Consider the following 19,897-nt stretch of genomic DNA (forward strand, 5'->3'; position numbering starts at 1 on the left):
AAGCACGTAACAATAGGGAAGTTGGTAGGTAGAAAGTTTTCAAAATAATCATTGATAACCTGATATTAAGCCGTTGAAAATTGGAAAAGTGAAAATGAGGTTACTTACTTGTATTTCAAGACGAATACGTCACCTCACTATTAAAGTTTCAATATTCGAATATAATCATTATATTACTCACCTGCAAAATATATCCTGCACGAAAATAAATTTAAGGCTTTAAATTACATTGATACATGCTTCATAGCCTGACAGTTTTAATTAATTAGTTAGCTTTATTGTTAGAGTCAGAATGTTGGGAGTGGTCGTGGAAATGCTGCTTTAAAAGAATGTAAAATTGAAGATCTGAATGGAAATAGATAAATCTCGATTGTTAATAATTAAAATAAAAAATTCCCAACCAGTTTACATGAAACAAACAAATGATTATTGGGGTTTTCTTTAAGTACATCATAGAAGTTGGTTATACGTACAGTTGAAAGTTAAACTGAACAAAATATAAATTTGAATACATAAGATTTTCTTTTTCCTAATCTATTGTTATAAAAGTTATTCATTAATAAATGAAAAAAACCATATAGAAGTCTGTAATTAAGTTGAGTATATCGCAATAAAGCTAGATAAATTAATCTTCTTTTCCCTGTAATTTGGCCTTTATCTACATTATTATGCAGCTATTGAATATTTTGGAAAACTCTAAAATACTTCAAAACTGTTTTGAAGAAGTTAGTGAGGATACTCTAGGACTTTTTATTGGCTGTACAAGTAGTGTATAACAGGAGGGAACAAAATTGAAACAACTAGGCAAAATTTTAAAAAAAGTCAAAGTTTTTATATAAAAAGTTATAAACCTTGACTTTTGTCAAACTATATCACCTTGCATAATGTTTTGACATGTTATAGGTAATTAAACATTTTTTTTTCTAATAACATATACAAAATTTTGTGAAAATATTACTACATAAATAAATAGCGTGTAAATTTTTAAATAGAAATGATCATAACTCTTATTAAATTCAATCACCTAGTTTACATAATAAATTATTATGTCGTTAGGTATGAAACGGGTAACATTTTATAAACTAGTTTATACAAACAATGCAAAAATCTAAATATTTTAAAAATTTCGCTTATATACTATTATGAACTCAATCAAGTCAATCAAAAAATACTAAACATCCATTTCTAACTAGATAACAATTTAGGGTAGGGCAAAAAAACTTTTATCAATATTTAGAATTGCCGCATCTTGATTTTTGATTTCCCATTTAAATTACACGGTTTTTTTTTGGAATTTTGATGTATTTCAACGAATTATTGTTCATAGTTGTAGGCGGCCAGGGAACCGTTGAGTACATAGACTTTCAGATAGGCCCGTCGTGCATTACTTGACGTTACTAAAGGCTGATGTCCTTTGAGAAGCCGTTTAGGCGCTTTGGCTTGAACCCATTGATGTCATTAGGCAAGTTGTGAGGTTTGCCCACCGCTCGTATGAGTGCAGAGCACTCTCAGATAACAAGGTCTGCGGTTTCGTCCTCCTCCATGCATCAACCGCACTCCGAATCGTTCGTGATGCCCATGGTATGGAAATGGCGTCTTCCATGGTAGGTGTCCGGTTAGAAATCCGGTCACTAGTCGGATTTCACGCCTGTTTACGAATTATTGTGTAGTAGAAAGAATTGGTATTTTTGTATGAAATTGAACGGCCAACAAAGAAGGTCTCAAATAATTTTTCGTTAAGTCAACTCGATTAAAAGTTATTCGTAGTTAAGGTTCAATATATGATGAGTTTCATAATCATAGTTTTTTACATGTCTTAAAAACATAAAACAACATATTTTTCGTGATTTTTCTCATTTTTACAACACAATTTTATTGAGAAAAAACTTATTTCAATATAGTAGGAAGTGATGGAAAGATTTTTGATGCGATTATGTCTATTATTTAATTATTTGAAATCGGTTGTCAACGCTTTCATTTGAATCGTGCTATAGAAAAAAAGTTTTTTTCAATAAATTTGGAAGTTAAAAATGACAGAAAAATGATGAAAAACATGTTGTTTTATGTTTTTAAAATCATCATATTAACCGAGTTGAATTGGCGAAAAATTATTTCAGACCTTTTTTGTAGGCCGTTTAAATTCCTGCAAAAATATAAATTTGTTTTTACTACACAATAATTCGTTGAAATACATAAAAATTCCAAAAAAATAAATCCCCTATAATGTACGAGTAAACGGGAAATCAAAATACGACGCCACCTGTAAATATTGATATTAAGAGCTTTATCAGAATTTTTTTTTCGTCATCTTGGACGATATTTTATTAGTAGCTAAATAAAAAAGTTTTTTTGGCCCACCTTAAGATAACATGCTGTTTGGTCCGAAACTCTTAAACACAATTATAAAAGTTGTGGTCCAAATTATACTAAATTATTAGTTTATACTTTTTGAAAGACCTCATATACACATTTAGAATTTTTCTCTGACTATACTTAGCTGGTACCAATAACCAATAACAATTCAACTTATAACCAATTCCTAACGTAATAATTCAAAGAATTCCAATACAAAAGATGATATTCTCAATTTTGTATACCTATGTAATTATTAAAAACACCCTGTAGTTATGAAAAACGATTATAGTATATTTAACAAATTCCTATACATAAAATATATGATTCAAAAACAATGTTAACAAAAGGTGGTGGAAAAATTAACGAGTTAGGGATCAATTTACGACCCCTGAGGTTCTCGAATGTACAAATAAAAAAGACTATCAAAACTAGGAACTTAATTGAAGAATATCAATCCGATTTTTTATCATATTAGTAAATAAATTGTATAAAGGGTGTTCAAATCAAAAGGTACGAAACGTCTAAGCAACAAAACCAGTTGAAATTGAATATACCGCTTCAGTATAAAATAGTGAATTATCTAAGGACGCGAATGTAGTATCCGACCTAGATAAAAGCAGGAAATATGTTTAATTGATACTGCAGTACGTATAAGAATAAAACTGGGACTAGGGCAATCTACAGGTGTTAAGACAGGAAAAGACAATGGTGGAAAGCTATAACGAAAGAAAATCTGCTGTCAACCTAGGCAAGAACAACCGGGAGTCCTGTCAGGGCGCTGAGAAACACTAAGGAACTCCAGAACTCTACATCTGGGTGCGTATCAAATAGAAGACGAAGATTTCTAGTAGCTAGAGTCATCCCACGTTCTGAACTTTCTAAGAGGAGTGGGATTAATAGGTCAACTGTAAACAACGACTATCCCCAATATATTAGCCATAAAGGGGGATGCAATAGATCCTTTGGTTCGTGGTGTATACAAGGATATTATTGTGTTTACATTGATAAATTCGATAATGGTGAAAATTATTAAACCGGCCGATATTCATCGCCGGAAAATAAGAAATTGTCTGAACTCATTTTTCAACTACAAATGTTATTAGGAAGCCGATGAAATCGTTTATCAGCAAAATAGTCGTCGATAGGGAATAATGCTGCTCTAGCTGTAACTCCCTTAGCCATTTTCAATATACGTAATGTACCCTTTTACGCGTGAAGCAACCCTATTGCAAAAACATCACAACTGAAGGTTTGCAGAGGAAAAGAATACTACACCAGCGCCGTCCAAATTTAAATCCGTCTCGAACCATTTGTAATTTAATAAAAATCTCTAAAAGCATCTTCCTCAGATGATTATTTTGATGTTTAGCAGTGAATATATCTAAACTGCCGTTTATTTGGCGTCTGCCAAAAAACAATAATGGTTCCAGAATAAAAAAAACTTATTTTCGAAAATTTACAAAGGCCCGTGGAAGCTTAAAGAAAAGAGTTTAAAGCAATTCCAAAAAAAGAAAAATTAGTTCAGCCGCTCTTGACGAAGATCAAGAAATTATAAAAATTTAGATGAAAATATACAAGATTCGAAAAAAATTGGTGGCTTGGAAACGAACCAACCTTTCGGTTATTTAACATTTCAAAAAGGTATTCAAAAATAGCAAATTTGAGTAACTAATTAACAGTAAATAAAGAATCCAGTTCATTGCTCAATACAACTCAAATATGTCCGAAAATACAGTGAGAAATTACATTTCCCAATTTCGTGAGGGCTAGGATTATTCCAATGATGACCCGATACCAAATCAAGCAAACATGGTCAAACTCCGATCAGATGAATATGTTGAGAAAAGATTAGCGCATACAACGCGAATGTTAAAATTGATGATAAAGATCAGCGTTGAAATATTGTGGAGATAATTGGGCAAGATAGATTTGGTGAATGGAAGGTGTAAGCGCAGTGGGTTCCGAAGAAATCCATCAAACTTCAAAAGGAACTGCATATGATGCTAATACTGAAACATCCGTGCTGTTATCATGAAGACCTTGCTTTCCTGGCGTGGATTGTCAGCAGTACTAAGGTTCGTGTCAATATTTCGATAAAAAGAGACAGTATGCAATCTAAGCAAACGAGAGTGATCCTCATAAGCAGTGACGTAGCCTACGTAAGTACATTAAGAGCAAACGTCCTGAATTGATCACGAAGGAAGTCTCCAAGTTTACTGGATAATTCCAAGCTGCTTAAGCATCCACCCTACAGCATGTGACTTATATCTGTTCAAAAAAATCTTAAATATGATTATGAAGGCTTGGACGACAAAACAAAAAGACACAGTAGAGGACTGGCTCTTGTTAGAGCCACAGGAAACCTGGGAATAAACGGTTATACTCGAGTCCTTTGTATGACTTTTGAATTAATACTCCAAATAAGTATATCCAGAGCGTCGTTTCGTACTTTTTCATTTGAACACTCCTGGTATATTTTTGATGAAGATAACGCTTATCAAATTGTCAATATTTTTTTGTCTTGGTAGATGGTAGTGTAAATTGTGTTTCTTATGGTTCCAGAATCACCAACTTAAAAATATTTTGATCCCGTATAATTTATTTTTATATTTGTCATATTAGAAGCATCACTATAATTGTTTTTTATCGAAAAAGGTATGAAGAAAAACTGTTTTTCTTTATATGTATATATAAAAGTCCAAAATAATTTTTTACTTAACGCAACTACCAATTGACTTATTTCTAATTTTTGTACCATAGTGAATTCGTTCTCTATTTGTTCAAAATAAAAAATCAGAGGCTTAAAATCGTTGGTCGAACAACGTTATATGCGGAAGGGCAAGTTTACTTTATAAATTACAACTCAGTCTAAATAATACTTAACGTAGAGACGGTTCTGTTCAAAAAGATTTTTGAATTTTCGATAATTATATAAATTCAACTCTCCAAATTGATCTTTTGGTTCATAACAATCAAATCTGATTACGAATTTTAGATAGAATAGTGAAAAAAATTAAATACTGAAGTGTATAAATTCTAATAAAGCTGCATCACAACAATAAGTATCTACAAACACAACCGTATCATTGATACAACTCCAGTTCTATAAATATGACTAAAATAGTCGACGAATTGAGCCAAAAAATTCAGAGTACCAAACTTCATCTACCTTTTTTCTTTCTTTCTTTCGCCAGCTTCCTTCTTTTCAATATCATTTCGTACAAAACTTCCAAACCTTCGTGCAAGCCATCACCGGTAATAGCGCAAGCTGGTTGTACGTGCCAAAGGTGACCTCCGGGAGCTCCTCCGTTTCCTAACTCGGCGAGCCCCAATAGTTTTTCCAATTCGCGAGGTTCTCGAGCTCCCGGTAGATCTTGTTTATTAGCCAGAACTAATATTGGTACTGTAGAGTTTTCCGGAGCTTTAACAGTCCGTATCAGTTCCATTTTGGCTTCCTCCATTCGCTCCATATCTACACTATCTAGAACAAACACTATACCATCGGTGCATCGAGTATACGACTTCCAAAGAGGCCTAAGTTTCTCTTGTCCTCCGACGTCCCAGACAAGAAAGTTAATACCTGTAACAGATGATTATTATTTAAAAACCAATACGCCAATAGCCCGATTCCTATTAGGTCTTTGGATAACGTCTACTGTTATGATGGGTAGTTTGAACTGTACACGGGAGTAACAACCACCGAAAGAGTCAATGAAACAATTTGCGCTCAGATTGGTATTCAATTTAAAAAAAAAGTTGATAAATCTCATTTAAATTTCCAAAGAATCTGAGAGAATTTCGAATTTTGAAACGAACACTTAAAAAAAATTACATGGTTGTACCGATAATTAAAATAGCTTCAAAATTATGAGATTAACGTAAATATATCTATCTGTGTCCAATTTGGAATCGTAATATAAACCAAATGTCGGAAATTAGTATTTCCTGTTTTACTAATAATTTGATTGATTGACTTTCAGCGCAGCTTTTTGAAAAGGATTTATGAATTATATAGAACAGCAGTTCCTCTCCATTAAAACACATTGTATTTCTAAAAAAACATATCGTTTTCTCATGTTATCAGCCAATAAAGATAACTTAAGCTAAAGTAAACCTCTCTTAAGCGAAGCTATAGTAAACCTAATCTAACCTAATCTGATTTAACCTATCCGGAAAATGGAACCGTTCCTGGTTCTGCTTAGCATTATCAAGAAACATTTTCCAATCCGAATTTGAATGGAAGTTGAATAAATAAAAACATGAACAATTATTTTTTTCTTTTCGACATCTCGGACGTCGATAAATGGCTTCTACGACCTCTAAAACGATAGATTGACCTATTATTATTATGATCTTAAACCGAGGGCGAAATAATATATCTTTCCCAAGTAGTAGTTCTGGAAGCTACAGGAAAAGAAAACAAATTTGAAACCACGAAACAATGTCACCCCTTTGTAGATTGAAATCGATGTTTTGATATTTGTTAAAAATGAAAATGAGAGAAGCATCGAAATTTTTGAAGCACAAAGTCGCTCAACAATTTAACCTTTGTTATGAATAAATTGTCAAGAATGTATTCAGACGTCCTTGAAGTGGAAATAATCTTATTCCCGCATTTATCATCATTTATTTAGAAAGTTTGGTCACTATTGGGGCTGTAAATCAATTAAACAGAACATTTATTGGGGAAAATGTCAAAAAGTTTTTATTAGATAAGTTTAGAAAACATTATTTAATACATTTCTCATGAAAATTTTCTCATCTTAACGTCGAGAAATATTTACAAAATCTAATTTGAAATCGTTTCTTGAATTATTTTATTATAATCGATTTTCCAGCTAGAATTTGTGGTCGCTGTGTATTCTGTCTGCTAACCACGACGTTCGTTAAACATCGTAAATGAAATTAGTCGCGCCATCTGTCGGAAAGCAAAGTAAAACCACCGACATTATCCCATCCGTTCTTCCGTAGATTATTCGTTTTGGTTTTTCAGCCACTCTTCGCCTATACCAAAAATATATTTCCTACAAGACTCTAAGAACGACTGACTTGCTCGCAGAATCTGCAGTTTTTGTCAAGTGCCATGCCTATCGTCTATTAGAATTTGTTTGCACTCCCACCCTAGCTTGAACGTGCACTCAACAGGTTTCAGAGCCTTCAAGGCCGCTTGTCTATAGGAGAGAATTTAATGTGGTTTATAGATAGGTCTCTATCTAAACACTCTGTTCTTCTAATGGTATGCTCCAAAAATGACCAATCCAGCTCCTTGTGTAAGCTTCAAATCATCTTTATATCAGAGAGATACATTTTGAGTTTGCGGAAGATGTTTATTACCACTTCGAATGGGATGTCTCCATCATGGTGTTTATTTTGTCCATAGATTTGTCACTGATTTCTAGCTTTATGGATTTTAGACTTTTCAGGTAACCTCTCAAATTTCCTTGCTTTAATTATTTTTGTCTGAATTAGCCTGTGGGCTCCTCTTCATCTTACAGTAAAGAGCTGTGATAGGGCAGTTTGTCATTACCTCTCTGATACCAATGCAGATCAGCCTTTGAATTTCGTTCACTTTTTTCTGAGCTGTTGTTTGTTCAGTTTTCGGCGAACCAACATATATACAAATGTAGAATATATCACTTACCCTTTGCTTTCCCAATCATCCCTTTAACTTTCTCGCAGTTAAATCCAATTGTGGGTACGGTGTTCAAATACTGATCGAACTTCAATCTGTACAGAGCAGTCGTTTTTCCAGCAGAGTCCAACCCCAACATGACCACATGTAATGTACCTTGGCCGGATGGTAAAGCATCTAAGAGGGATGCATTTTTACCCATATTAGCACCCATTGGTTAGAACAATTATTGTGGAATAACTAGGTATGAAGACGGAAACAGTTACATTTTGATTTTTGGTTGATTGAATGCGAACTGTATCCAAATGTTGAGTTACGACGCTCTACTTTGTAGTTTGAACATGGTATTTTCTAACGATAACCTGTAACAATAGGATCCAATTTATTCAAAATATAAAAATTAAAAAAAAAAGTTTCAACAAAAACTATAATATTTAGGTAGACCCTTAAGGATAGAACACTAGATATGTTAATGAGTTGTATTCACGAAATTAGCTGTAATGTTTGTAGCAGGAAATATGTTGGGCAAACTAAGAGATCTGTTAATATCTGGTTTAACGAGCATCTAGTTCATTTAAAGTATGCATGGACAGGATATTTGGGGATTAACGAGAGCGCTTTTAATTAAAATCATGGAATAAATAAAAATAATTTTAAATTTTTATCCAACAAATCGATTAAATGGTGACAAATTGCCTATGAACGAAAAACTTCCCAATTAAGTAGTTTTCCCTTTCTCGCGGAAAGAGATTCATTGATGGAAAAATTTATTGTGTATAAATAGATGAATCTAGTAAATTTCAGTCTCTGAAGATGATAACTTGGTCATCGAAACGCGCGTTAGACAGTATAATTATGTATTCCAGAAACTCCAACTCAGTCTAGATAATTTTTTTAGAAGAATATTCGGACTCGTTGATTAGTATTTTCAATATTTTACATACAATAATATATACAAGGTGTACAAGTATGATGGATGTAAAAGGATATGAGTTCAATCAATTTGATTATCTAGACGTAACATCTACAAATCTAGAAGATAAGACTTCTAAAAGGTAATAGAGTGGTGGGATATCAAAATTATTATTGAGACTGAAAAACCTTTCAAGGCCAGTCAAATTCAAAGCTTATGAAACAATAATGAGACCAGAGCATAAAAAACAAAGAAACAAAGAAAATAAGCTGGAAATATGGAAAAGAAAAAACTTTATACTATATAACAGTATCAAAGTGCCTGAAGGTATCTGGAGAAGACGTAGGTACAAACAAAGACCTAATGACGAATAGAACGCCATAAGAAAAGAAGACTACAAGAAATCAAGCGGGGTATAGATGAGTTAGGGATGATAGAGTGGAGAGAAATAGCCAAGGACCGAAAGAAGTGAGTGATTTATAGTGAAGGATAAATTTCTGTCTTTTTGATTATGAATAAACAGGGTAAACTAATAAACACTTTTCGAAAACCATAACTCTTAATGTAATTCTAAAAGAAGTCAAATGTATAATAAATTATAATTCTACTTAAATGACTCAAACGAATATCGACCAAGTCATAAGTTATTCAAATAATAATAATAATTATTAAACATACAGTTTACAGAGACGTTCTTTCATTTCTTAATTTTAATTACTCGCTCTTAGTGTTTGGTAATTATGATCATATGTTCCCTTGCTCAATATGTAAACATGTAATTAATTTAAACCGTGACCTTTCAACATACAAGATGGGAAATAAAAAAAAATAAACAAATACACATTATTTTAATGATGTGAATACGAAGTGCGATAAAAGAAAAGAGGTAAATTACACTATCTACGAGTATATAGTTTAAACCTAAAAAAGAATTATCTCATTAGAAATTAGCAATTTTCAAGATCTAAACTAATATTCCGGGACTTTTTGAAGCAATGAATCGAAACTATAATAAAATATAAAAAATAGAATAGAATAGAATAAACTCATTTGTTGATTCTGCGAAATAGATTCTGAATGCTGTTTTATTGAACAAAGGCAATAAGAAACCTCCTATACCAATAAGTTAGTATAGGAGATGAAGACCATGTGCAGTGATCTCAAAGTCATCGATTTGTTATTGTTCCTACAAGATGGATTAACTGAATACTCTTGTTGGGTTGTGAGACAGCAAGTATTCGAAACGAGTATGTTCTAGACGAAATGAATATCAAACTAAATCGTCGGTAGATACCAAAAAATATGATTCTACCCTCTTCACACATAAAACTGGTACCTCTGAAGAAGATAAACCAAAGATTACAAAAGGAAAATTAAAAGATTGAATATTTTTTGGCCCACAGATCCGTTCTAAAAGATCCTAAGTGATGAACAGAGGGAGTATTTCCAAGAAGATTTTTGAAGAGGATCATCAGGGATTTTGGGATGAAAATATGTTGGGAGGATTACTGTTGGTCTATAATTTGTTAATTTTAATTATTTTCTTATTGTCCATACGAAGTTTTGAGAGTAATTAAGTATATTTAGAGAATACGTTGCAGAACATTTTTATTATTCTTTCTGGCTAACTATTACCTGAATATCTTTCATCTGGGGTATAAAAACCGTGTAAACTAGTGTTGCTGCTCGTATTTAGTAATGTATTTATCCTAACGTTGAATCTTTAATTGGAAATATCACCAGAAAACTTTTTTTGGAATAGCTCCCATCTCTTTTGTTGTGCCTTTCTCAAAGCGAGTAATAGAGTGAAAACTTTCAAATCTCTCAAAAAATTTGTAAAAAACTTTCCTATATTATAAAAATGAGGGAAGGGAATCCATCTCTCAATAACTGTGACGGAAGCTGTGTTGAAGAATTAAGGTTGGTACCAAATAATTATTATTATTTATTATTATTATTATATTATTATTATATTAGATTTTTGTAAAAACACAATAGGCAATTGAAATATGTGTGGAAATGAACCAGGTACTCACTACCGCTCTGTAACTGGAATTTGAGCTGTAAATGGTCTCAAGACATACAAGGATATATTGAAAAATTCTTAGCTTTCTAAAGAACCAAACAAAATTTCAATGTCAAAATATTTTATTATTCAACATATTCTCCTCTTAATTGGATACTGGATAATATTTCTTCTTGCTCTGCAAACCAGACCTCCACGATAGTCCTCCAGATAGACCTCCATGATAGTGGGTGCATGAGGGGGGTGTTCTAGTAATTCAAACCCTAAATCACGAATTTTTTTCATGACAACATGAGATTTGTGTGCAGGGGCGTTGTCCTGCAAAAACAAAACCCCTTTGGATAGCTTTCCGCGTCTTTTCTCATTAATTTTTTTCCGTAAAGTGGTCAGTAATGTCGAATAGTAATCTCCAGTTATTGTTCTACCCTTATCCAAAAAATCAATCATGATTACTCCATGACAATCCTAAAAAACTGAAGCAATAACTTTTCCAGCAGATTTTTGGACTCGAAACTTCTTAGGTCTTGGAGAACCAGAGTGACGCCATTCCATCGATTGTTGCTTTGTTTCTGGATCTTAGAAATGTACCCAAGTCTCATCCATAGTAACAATTCGGTTTGAGAAGTCTTCATCGTTTCCAAATTGAGCACAGATCGAACGCGATGCTGCTACCCTTGCACGCTTTTGGTCAACATTCAAACATTTGGGGATCCATTTTGCAGCAATTTTTCTCATGTCCAAATTAACGTGAACTATATAATGAACGCGTTCGTATGAAATATTCAGTGCTTTAGATGTCCGTTTTAGCCCAATTCGACGGTCTGCATCTGGGACTGATTCAGAAACTGGCCTTTCCGATCGGTTATCATCTTCAATGGAAAATTTACCTCTTTTGAAGCTTGCAGTCCAATTTTTCACGGTCGCATACGAAGGACATTGATCACCAAGGATATTAAGCATATCTTCGTAAATCTGATTACCTCTTAACCCTTTTAAATACAGGTACTTGATGATGGCTCGATACTCCAATTTCGGTGGACATCTTTTTTCTTTCAATTTAATTGCGTAACTCTGGTTTACTTTTTTTACGTCAAACTTTACACTTACACTTCTAATAATTTATTGTTCGTTGCATGGTAATGTAATATTTTGTTTATGCATGGAACTGGTCTAGGCTAACTAGATATTAATACATCCTCGTAGTATAACAATCTACTATTTTATCTCCAAAGACTGTTTTATTTTTCGTTATCTTCAATTTGAAACTTATTGTTAATGTATTGTACAAGATCCACAAAAACGTTTACAAGAGTTGTCCGAAACGTTTCCGACATACCAAAGAAACAATTCGTTTTTCTATACGTAATAATTTTTGTTTTTAAACATTGTCTCCCGGCACCCAACGCGTGATTAGCTGACGCATGCTTAATTCTTTAGTTAGTATATGGCAAATTTTGATACGCCGATAATCTTTCTAATTTTACATTACGCAGACGTAAATGATACTGCAGAGTTTCAGTTCACAGTGTCTATACAGTTCATTTGATAAGGCGAATTACTTTTCAAAACAAATAATTGATGACAACTCGATACTCATATTTTTCAATCTCAAAAAAATCCTCACAACTACCCACTTATACAGTTATTGAAAAAAAAACTAAGCGTCCTTAACGTCCTAACGTTCCAAATTGATAGTATTTGAAATAGGTGCAACATAAGTAATTGTCATTCAATATACTCTTTCGTATTCAAATCTATTAATAGTTTGGTTTTTTATACAAACTAACAAGTAGATGTTTACAATTTGCGAGCCCACTAGTACTTGAATAAATAGATAAAATTAACTAATCAATGATCCTTCGCGTGTTTAAATATGAACATATTTTCCCTTCTGGATTCAAGTTAGATGATAAAGATAATTTATTACATCTAGATATATGTTTTGTCCCACTTTTGTATAATAATAATTTTTGTTGGAGGTGTATTATCGCTTTGCTCGCCGTGAGAAATTTTATTATAAAATTATTTTTCAACAGAATGCGTTTTGTTATGAAACTGGCCCTGGTGGAATGTGAAGTAACACGCTTTTAAGAATTTTTATTTTCATGAAGCGAAACAATGAAATTGGAATTAGGAGGTCGTGTGGATTCAGGTTTGAGGTTGTAGAACAGAGTTATGGTGAAAGTATATAATAATAATGTTTTTATATTACTTATTACTTTTCATTACTTTCGGTAACACAAACGGTAGAAATATTATATTATAATAAGTATTTTCAATAAATAATTACATTTTATTCTCTCCCAAAACATAAATTTTATCGATTTGAACAAAGTATACCTTTTTTTTTAAAAAAATCGATTACAAAATTAATTTTTACTATCTTTAGATTGTACAGGATGTCCCTGTTAAATTTTGGGATTGTTAACCATTGGGCATGAGCCGCCCACGGCCTTCAGAAAGTATATAAGTTGTGATTTCGCAAATTTAAATGCCTATAACTCAGAAACGTGAGATAGTATGTCACAATATTATTTTCACATCATCTACTCACTCCCAATTTTTTTGCATCAAGTCCTGATGATCAAGTTTAATTTTATCAAGAATTTGTCATTCGATATTACGAATCAAATTTTACGCCGCGGCGGATAGATAAACGATTATATGCTCTCTTGGTTTAATCATTTCAGTTTTTCCGTGATAGATGAGATAGTTAAAAAGTCAAAACTGTCAAAACGTCTTCAAATTTACGAATAAATGAAGCTGGTAACGTCTTAGTGCACGTTGAAATCGGAGAATACCGCTCGAGCAATCGAAAGTAATCGATTATTATTTTTCAGGTAACTCGACGTAATCGAATTAATCGAGTTTTTTCGCATATTACGCATCGTTTAACGTTAAATAACCGATTATTTTCGAAGTTCTTTCGATATTTTAACTGTTTTGAATATTATATTAAAGTAATGTGTCCGAAATTAGTTTAGAAACAGCTAATTTCAGTACTGAATCATTTATTTCGATAAAATTAACAAGTATAGTCCATAGTCCAACTACACAATATATTCGAGCTTTCGAATACTTATGTATTCATCATCGGGGTTAGAAATTATGATCAAAGTATTAACAAATACTTACATTGATTAATTGAAGATTGTGGTGTGTTGTTCTTTTCAACAAAATTATCAAATTAGTAGGATTAATAAATCAATATTCAAATTGACACGTGCCATAAATATGGAGTCTGTTGATTCCGGTTGCTATTCAAATTGTTGTGAATTTTATTGGTTATATTATGAATGACATTAAATTTTTATAGGTTAGATTTGGTTAGGTCGTTATGAATGAAGATTTATTAGCGAAATTATGAATAACATTAAATTTTTATATATTTCACTTAATTTATAATGACACAACCTATAAAAATGTATTATTCACAATTATTGGAAAGCTCGGAATATATATTTGTATTTGTGCAAATAATATTCAATCTCAAAAGGAAATTATAGTGCTTATTTTAATTAATTATTGTGGCTGAAGTGACTTTTTTAATCAAAACAGAATATTAAGAACAATATACGTCCTTTTCTAGTGGTAAGAGCTTAAGAAGGATTTACATACACCGAAAAAAGATTGTACATAATGAAATTAGTGATTAGTTCTACATGATGTTTGTAAATCTTGTGTAGCGTTTATATAAAGGCAGGTGAACGCAGCACGTTACATTTCATTATCTTTATGACCTAGAATAAGGTAAACATATCAGTGAAAAGAGATTTTTTACTAATGTTTATTCTTCAATTAACACTTTGAATAATTGAAACTTCAAATTTAACATTGGAAAGTTTTCCAGTTAAAATAATTTTCCTGCGTAAAAATCTTACAAGAGAAACACGGTAATAGTCGATGAGACCAAGTGAAAGGGGTTGTGAAAAAAAAATATAAATTTCCACGACTTGAAGCCAGACGGTTGAGTTTCCAAACACACCCATCTCATAAGAAGAGCACCACGATACGAGTCAATCGAAAGAAATAACTTTCAAATAATAATAATTATAAAACTGACACAGAAACACAATTTATTAACGGATTGCAGATGGTATGTATGAGATCGTTGCTCTCCGTTTTCATTAAAAAAATAGTAAGAGAACCTGTTCGGAGAAATTGTACGCATAACTTTGTTTACACTTTCTGAATAAAGATTAACAGTGAAAAAAAATGAGACGTGTTTAGACAAAAATTGACAACATTGTTTCGATCATTCTGGTAAATTGGAGTAATTTATCGGAAAAACTTTTCATCGCCTATTGGAAAATTTAACGAATTTTTCGAGGTTTCGTAAACTCAAACCATTTCTCAAAAGTACTGATCACTTTTTGGACCTGTCTACGATATTCAAACAATTACGCAGTTGCTTACAAAATTCAAGAAATTTTTCTGGTGAAGTAATAATAAATTTTTGGAAAATCAAGCAATTTTTAGAAAATTGAATAACTTTTGACAATTTCTGGATACTTCTGATCACTGTTTGGGACTTTTTGAAAAAAAATTCGAGCAATTCATCAATATTTGCACAGGTTTCTGGAAAATTAAAGAACTTTTCGAAATAAAAATGCATTTTGCAAAATTCAATCAATTTCTGGTAATGTTTTGAGCGTTTCTGGAAAATTCAAGCGATTTTTCGATAATTCCATAGCTTTCTAGGAAGTTCTAGTAACAAAATTTTGGCGATGTTTGGGAATTTTTGCAAAAATCAAGCAATTTTTAGAAAATTGAATAACTTTGGACAATTTCTGGATAATTCTGATCATTGTTTGGGACTTTTTGCAAAAATTCCAGCAATGCATCAATATTTGCACAGGTTTCTGGAAAATTAAAGAACTTTTCGAAATAAAAATGCATTTTGCAAAATTCAATCAATTTCTGGTAATGTTTTGAGCGTTTCTGGAAAATTCAAGCGATTTTTCAATAATTCCATAGCTTTCTAGGAAGTTCTAGTAGCGAAATTTTGGCGAAGTTTGGAAATTTCTGGAAGCAATTTTTTCCAATTTCGATTAACTTCAGGAAAATTCAACTGATTTCTTGCTTACGCTCTTGGAATTTCTAAGATCACGAACCAATTTTTAACATTTTCATAGCTTTCTAAATAAACTTTCCCAATTTCCGCAATGTTTGCTTACGTTGTGGGAAAATATTTAGGAAATTGAAGCAAATAATCAAATAACTGATAATTTTCCTGATACAAATTTAAGTAAAATTAAAAACCAGGATAACCTACAAGTAAAACTAACGATTTTAAAAGCAAAAAAGTGTTGTTAAAGAGAATAAAATAAAACGCACAAAAAATTTAAAAAATCCATAGATTGGTTACAAAGAATAACTCTATGAATAATGCGATTCGAGCTGTCGATAGCTCCAAACTGCTCGCTGACAACGAAAAAGCTCGAACTATTACATATAAACTTATTATTATTTCGTATTTCGGTATATAATTTCAGGAGTTGTTTTTTGAAAGTAAAAGGATTTAAAAATGCGAAAAAAGAATCAATTTTTTGAAAGTTGTAACCGATACTAGTCCCTTAATGTGTTTTCAATATACCTCGAAACGAAACATATAATGAACACACATCTCAACTAAGAAATATTGCGTTGTCTTTTGGATAAAATAGATGTTTCAGCTGTTTTCTCTATCTTTATTATACAAATCCACTAGTGTTTGTTTAAAAAAAATTAGTTTGTAGATAAAATGCGAGGCAGACACGAATCAGCATAATACTCAAATGTTAACTGATGAGTTTGAAACGTGCTTTGAAAAAACTTCACAGCACGATATACACTGACAACATCAAAGACATACGTTTATATATATATATATATATATATATATATATATATATATATATATATATATATATATATATATAGATAGAAATAGAAAGTGTTTTAATTGTAGAACAAATTAATTACAATCATGTTTGCTGAATATTAATGGTATTGTTTTGGATAGTCCTCGTTCGATTGACGTGGCGAATTACCTGACAGAAAGCAATAACAATAAGCCGCCTAGAGGTAGCTCTATCTAAAATAGACGTCAGTCGGCGTTGTGCTACAACCATGTAAACATGTCCGCCATTATTGATGCTCCCGCCAAATGTGAATTGCGGAGTGTGATTCGTTTTCTACAGGCTGATGGCAATAGATTTCTTCGGTGATGTGCGTAAATGGTGTTGAAAGTTTAGAAATGGCTGTAATGATTTGCATGATTGAAGGGGCCAAGTGTGCAAATCTGTCGTTTCAGATGACCTGTATCGACAAGTTGACAGAATGGTTAAAGAAAACCGCAGATTCACCATTACTGCTTTGTCTATGGAATTTCTAGAAGTTTAAAAATCTGTTTTGTTCTCAAATGAATTAATTGGCGGCTATTTTCTTTAAAGAGGGTATTGAAAAACTTGTCCACAGATATGACAAATGTCTCAATCTCTTCAGTGATTATGTCGAAAAATAACCGTAAGTGTACCAATCTTTTGGTAATAAAATTATTGTTTTATATGAACTTGTCTTTTATTTATAGCCTATCGAAGGGTTTGGGTACATTGACAAATACTTCTTGAGTATATAATGGGTTAAAAAGATGAAGAAAGTGATTCTATAGTTGCATCTGCTATATTTTCCAGCTCCCGCATATTATATTCCTCATTAATTTCATTTTCTACAGCTTTTTGTGAATTTTTGACAACTTTGACAAATTATTTTACTCGATGTAGATTCAAACCCCACCTACGCTAGCGAATAATTAGAGGAAAATGATCTTAAAGTCGAAACTCACTAGTAACACGCCACGCCACCCCACGTCATGCGACGTCCGTTCACGTGGTACATTATGGTGTACACATTTGGAACAAGCCACTCGACGACACGCTTATTTTGTTATATAATTATTTTAAAAAGAAAAATTTTCATTAGCTTTGAGTACGTTATGAAGAGCACTAGTAGTTCGTCTAGTGACCTAGAATTTTTAGAAGAATAAATATAAACCCAATGAGATAGAACTTTTCCATAGACTGGCATTCAAAAGCAAGAGAAGGGCATTCACACGTCTTAACCGCGTCGGTTACTTCATATAATTTTGAATCGTCTCACTTGGGATGGCGTGGCGTGGAGTGGCGTGTTGCTAGTGGGTTTTGACCTTTTTGACTATCCAGCTTGGGTATTCATTTTTCGTGGTAATCTTTTAACTCTTAAAATCTTGCGTAAACCTTTTAAAGAACAACTTATAAAAAATATTTAACCGATTTGCCTTGTCACGTATAATATTGTATTCTACATGTGGCCTGGTTTTCTGCTACCACTACCCCAAAACTCACAATTACCTTATCTAACGAGCGTTTCGATAACCAAGTTATCGTCCTCAGAGAACTCTGGGTAACTGAACTTTTCCATAGACTGGCATTCAAAGGTAAGAGAAGAGCATTCACACGTCTTAAAACGCGACAATTACATCTGAGAATTTTGAATCGTCTCACTCGGGATAACGTGGCGTGGAGTGGCGTGTTACTAGTGGGTTTTGGTCTTTATCATTTCGATATTACCCGTTCACTTCAATCAGGGCGCTTGATCTGGATTATTCAAACATATAGATCATACCCGATTATATTTTTCCAAAAGATCTCCTGCTAAAAGTAATTCTTTATCAATTTTTTATGTAGTAAACCATGGATAACTTTTCATCCAGAAGTATGATGGAATTAAATCCAGCTTCGGTATGCATTTTTCTTGATAATTTTTTACCCTAAAACTCACAATTACCTCATCTAAGGAGCGTTTCGATAACCAAGTTATCGTCCCCAGAGAACAGTATGGTCAATATGAATACCACCTACGGTTCTAGAAATTCCAAATTGCAATTTTCTTATTTCTCTCAAACTTTCCGTCAACAGCGTGATTTTATTATGGAAATGATAAATTTCCGTCATTAGTTATCAATAATATCTATAACTATAATTTCACGACGTTTGCGCGTTTAAAAATCTGATTAACAAATTCTGCCGATCTGTTTGAATTTAAAGTGCTCAGTTATAATGAATGGTTATCACCTAATACTGTATCAAAATATATTTCTCAGTAATACTATCTGCGAAATTAGCGTATTATCCTTTCGGGTCATGTATAATCCGACAATGGCGCACACGCTTAATAAAAAATTCATAACTCCGAAGGCGACTCTTGTAGCCCAATTAGAATGTTAAACATGATGTAATACGAGTTAACAAAGCGAAAACGCACGCGAAGCATTTTAATTGTTTACAAGCTAATGACTTTTTTCCATTATAGTCAACGAACTTTTAGCTTTTGAAAAATTGTTATAGATGAATACTCGTTATTGAAATACAAAATATATTGTTTATCATGATGAAATAACGGTGGTATGCTATTACATCTACAGAAATATGGGAAAGAGAATACAGAGATTTACAAAATCGATGCATATCACCATCAAAACTGTGAAAGATAAAAAAGTGAAGTATATCATTTATTTTAAACTTTATCATGAGAAAGGGAGACTCGTTGGTTTATTTCTGAGAGGATTATTTCTGAAATGGCATCGATATAGAAAAACTTTTCTTCTGCGGGGCTGAGATTGCAATGGTTAATGAGAGACTTTTAGTGTGGTATCAATGGGAGCAAAACAATGAGTCTACGTACCAAACAACTGTGATAGACTTTATTTAGGTTACAGGGAAACCACAGAAATCTTACAACATCGACTATCGATGTGGTGGAATTATTATTATTTTCAATAAGTTGTTTGTAGGCTAGTAGTCGAAACCGATGATAAAGAAGTTTTCTCTTAGGTTTAGAGGAAAGTAGCCGTCTAATGGTAAACCAGGGAGCAAAGACTGTCGTTGGCCGTGGAATTGTTTAATTCAATGGCGTAAATCACCGTATCGCGATTATAGGTCATTTAGAGGGC

At 32.4% G+C, this 19,897-nt stretch overlaps 1 protein-coding gene across 1 annotated transcript in view; it reads right to left on the reverse strand.

Moving 5' to 3' along the window:
* Window positions 1-19,897, reverse strand: part of LOC130903479 (ADP-ribosylation factor-like protein 4A) — a 79,854-nt gene that overhangs the window by 4,616 nt on the left and 55,341 nt on the right. Inside the window, exons 2-3 of the mRNA XM_057815595.1 lie at window positions 7,997-8,349; window positions 5,525-5,935 (exon numbers count right to left, since the gene is read on the reverse strand). Of these exons, the coding sequence (XP_057671578.1) occupies window positions 5,525-5,935; window positions 7,997-8,201 (616 nt within the window). The 5' untranslated portion in view covers window positions 8,202-8,349. The remainder of the gene's footprint in view (window positions 1-5,524; window positions 5,936-7,996; window positions 8,350-19,897) is intronic.

Source organism: Diorhabda carinulata, chromosome 2 (assembly GCF_026250575.1).
Source record: "Diorhabda carinulata isolate Delta chromosome 2, icDioCari1.1, whole genome shotgun sequence".
Lineage (NCBI taxonomy): Eukaryota > Metazoa > Arthropoda > Insecta > Coleoptera > Chrysomelidae > Diorhabda > Diorhabda carinulata.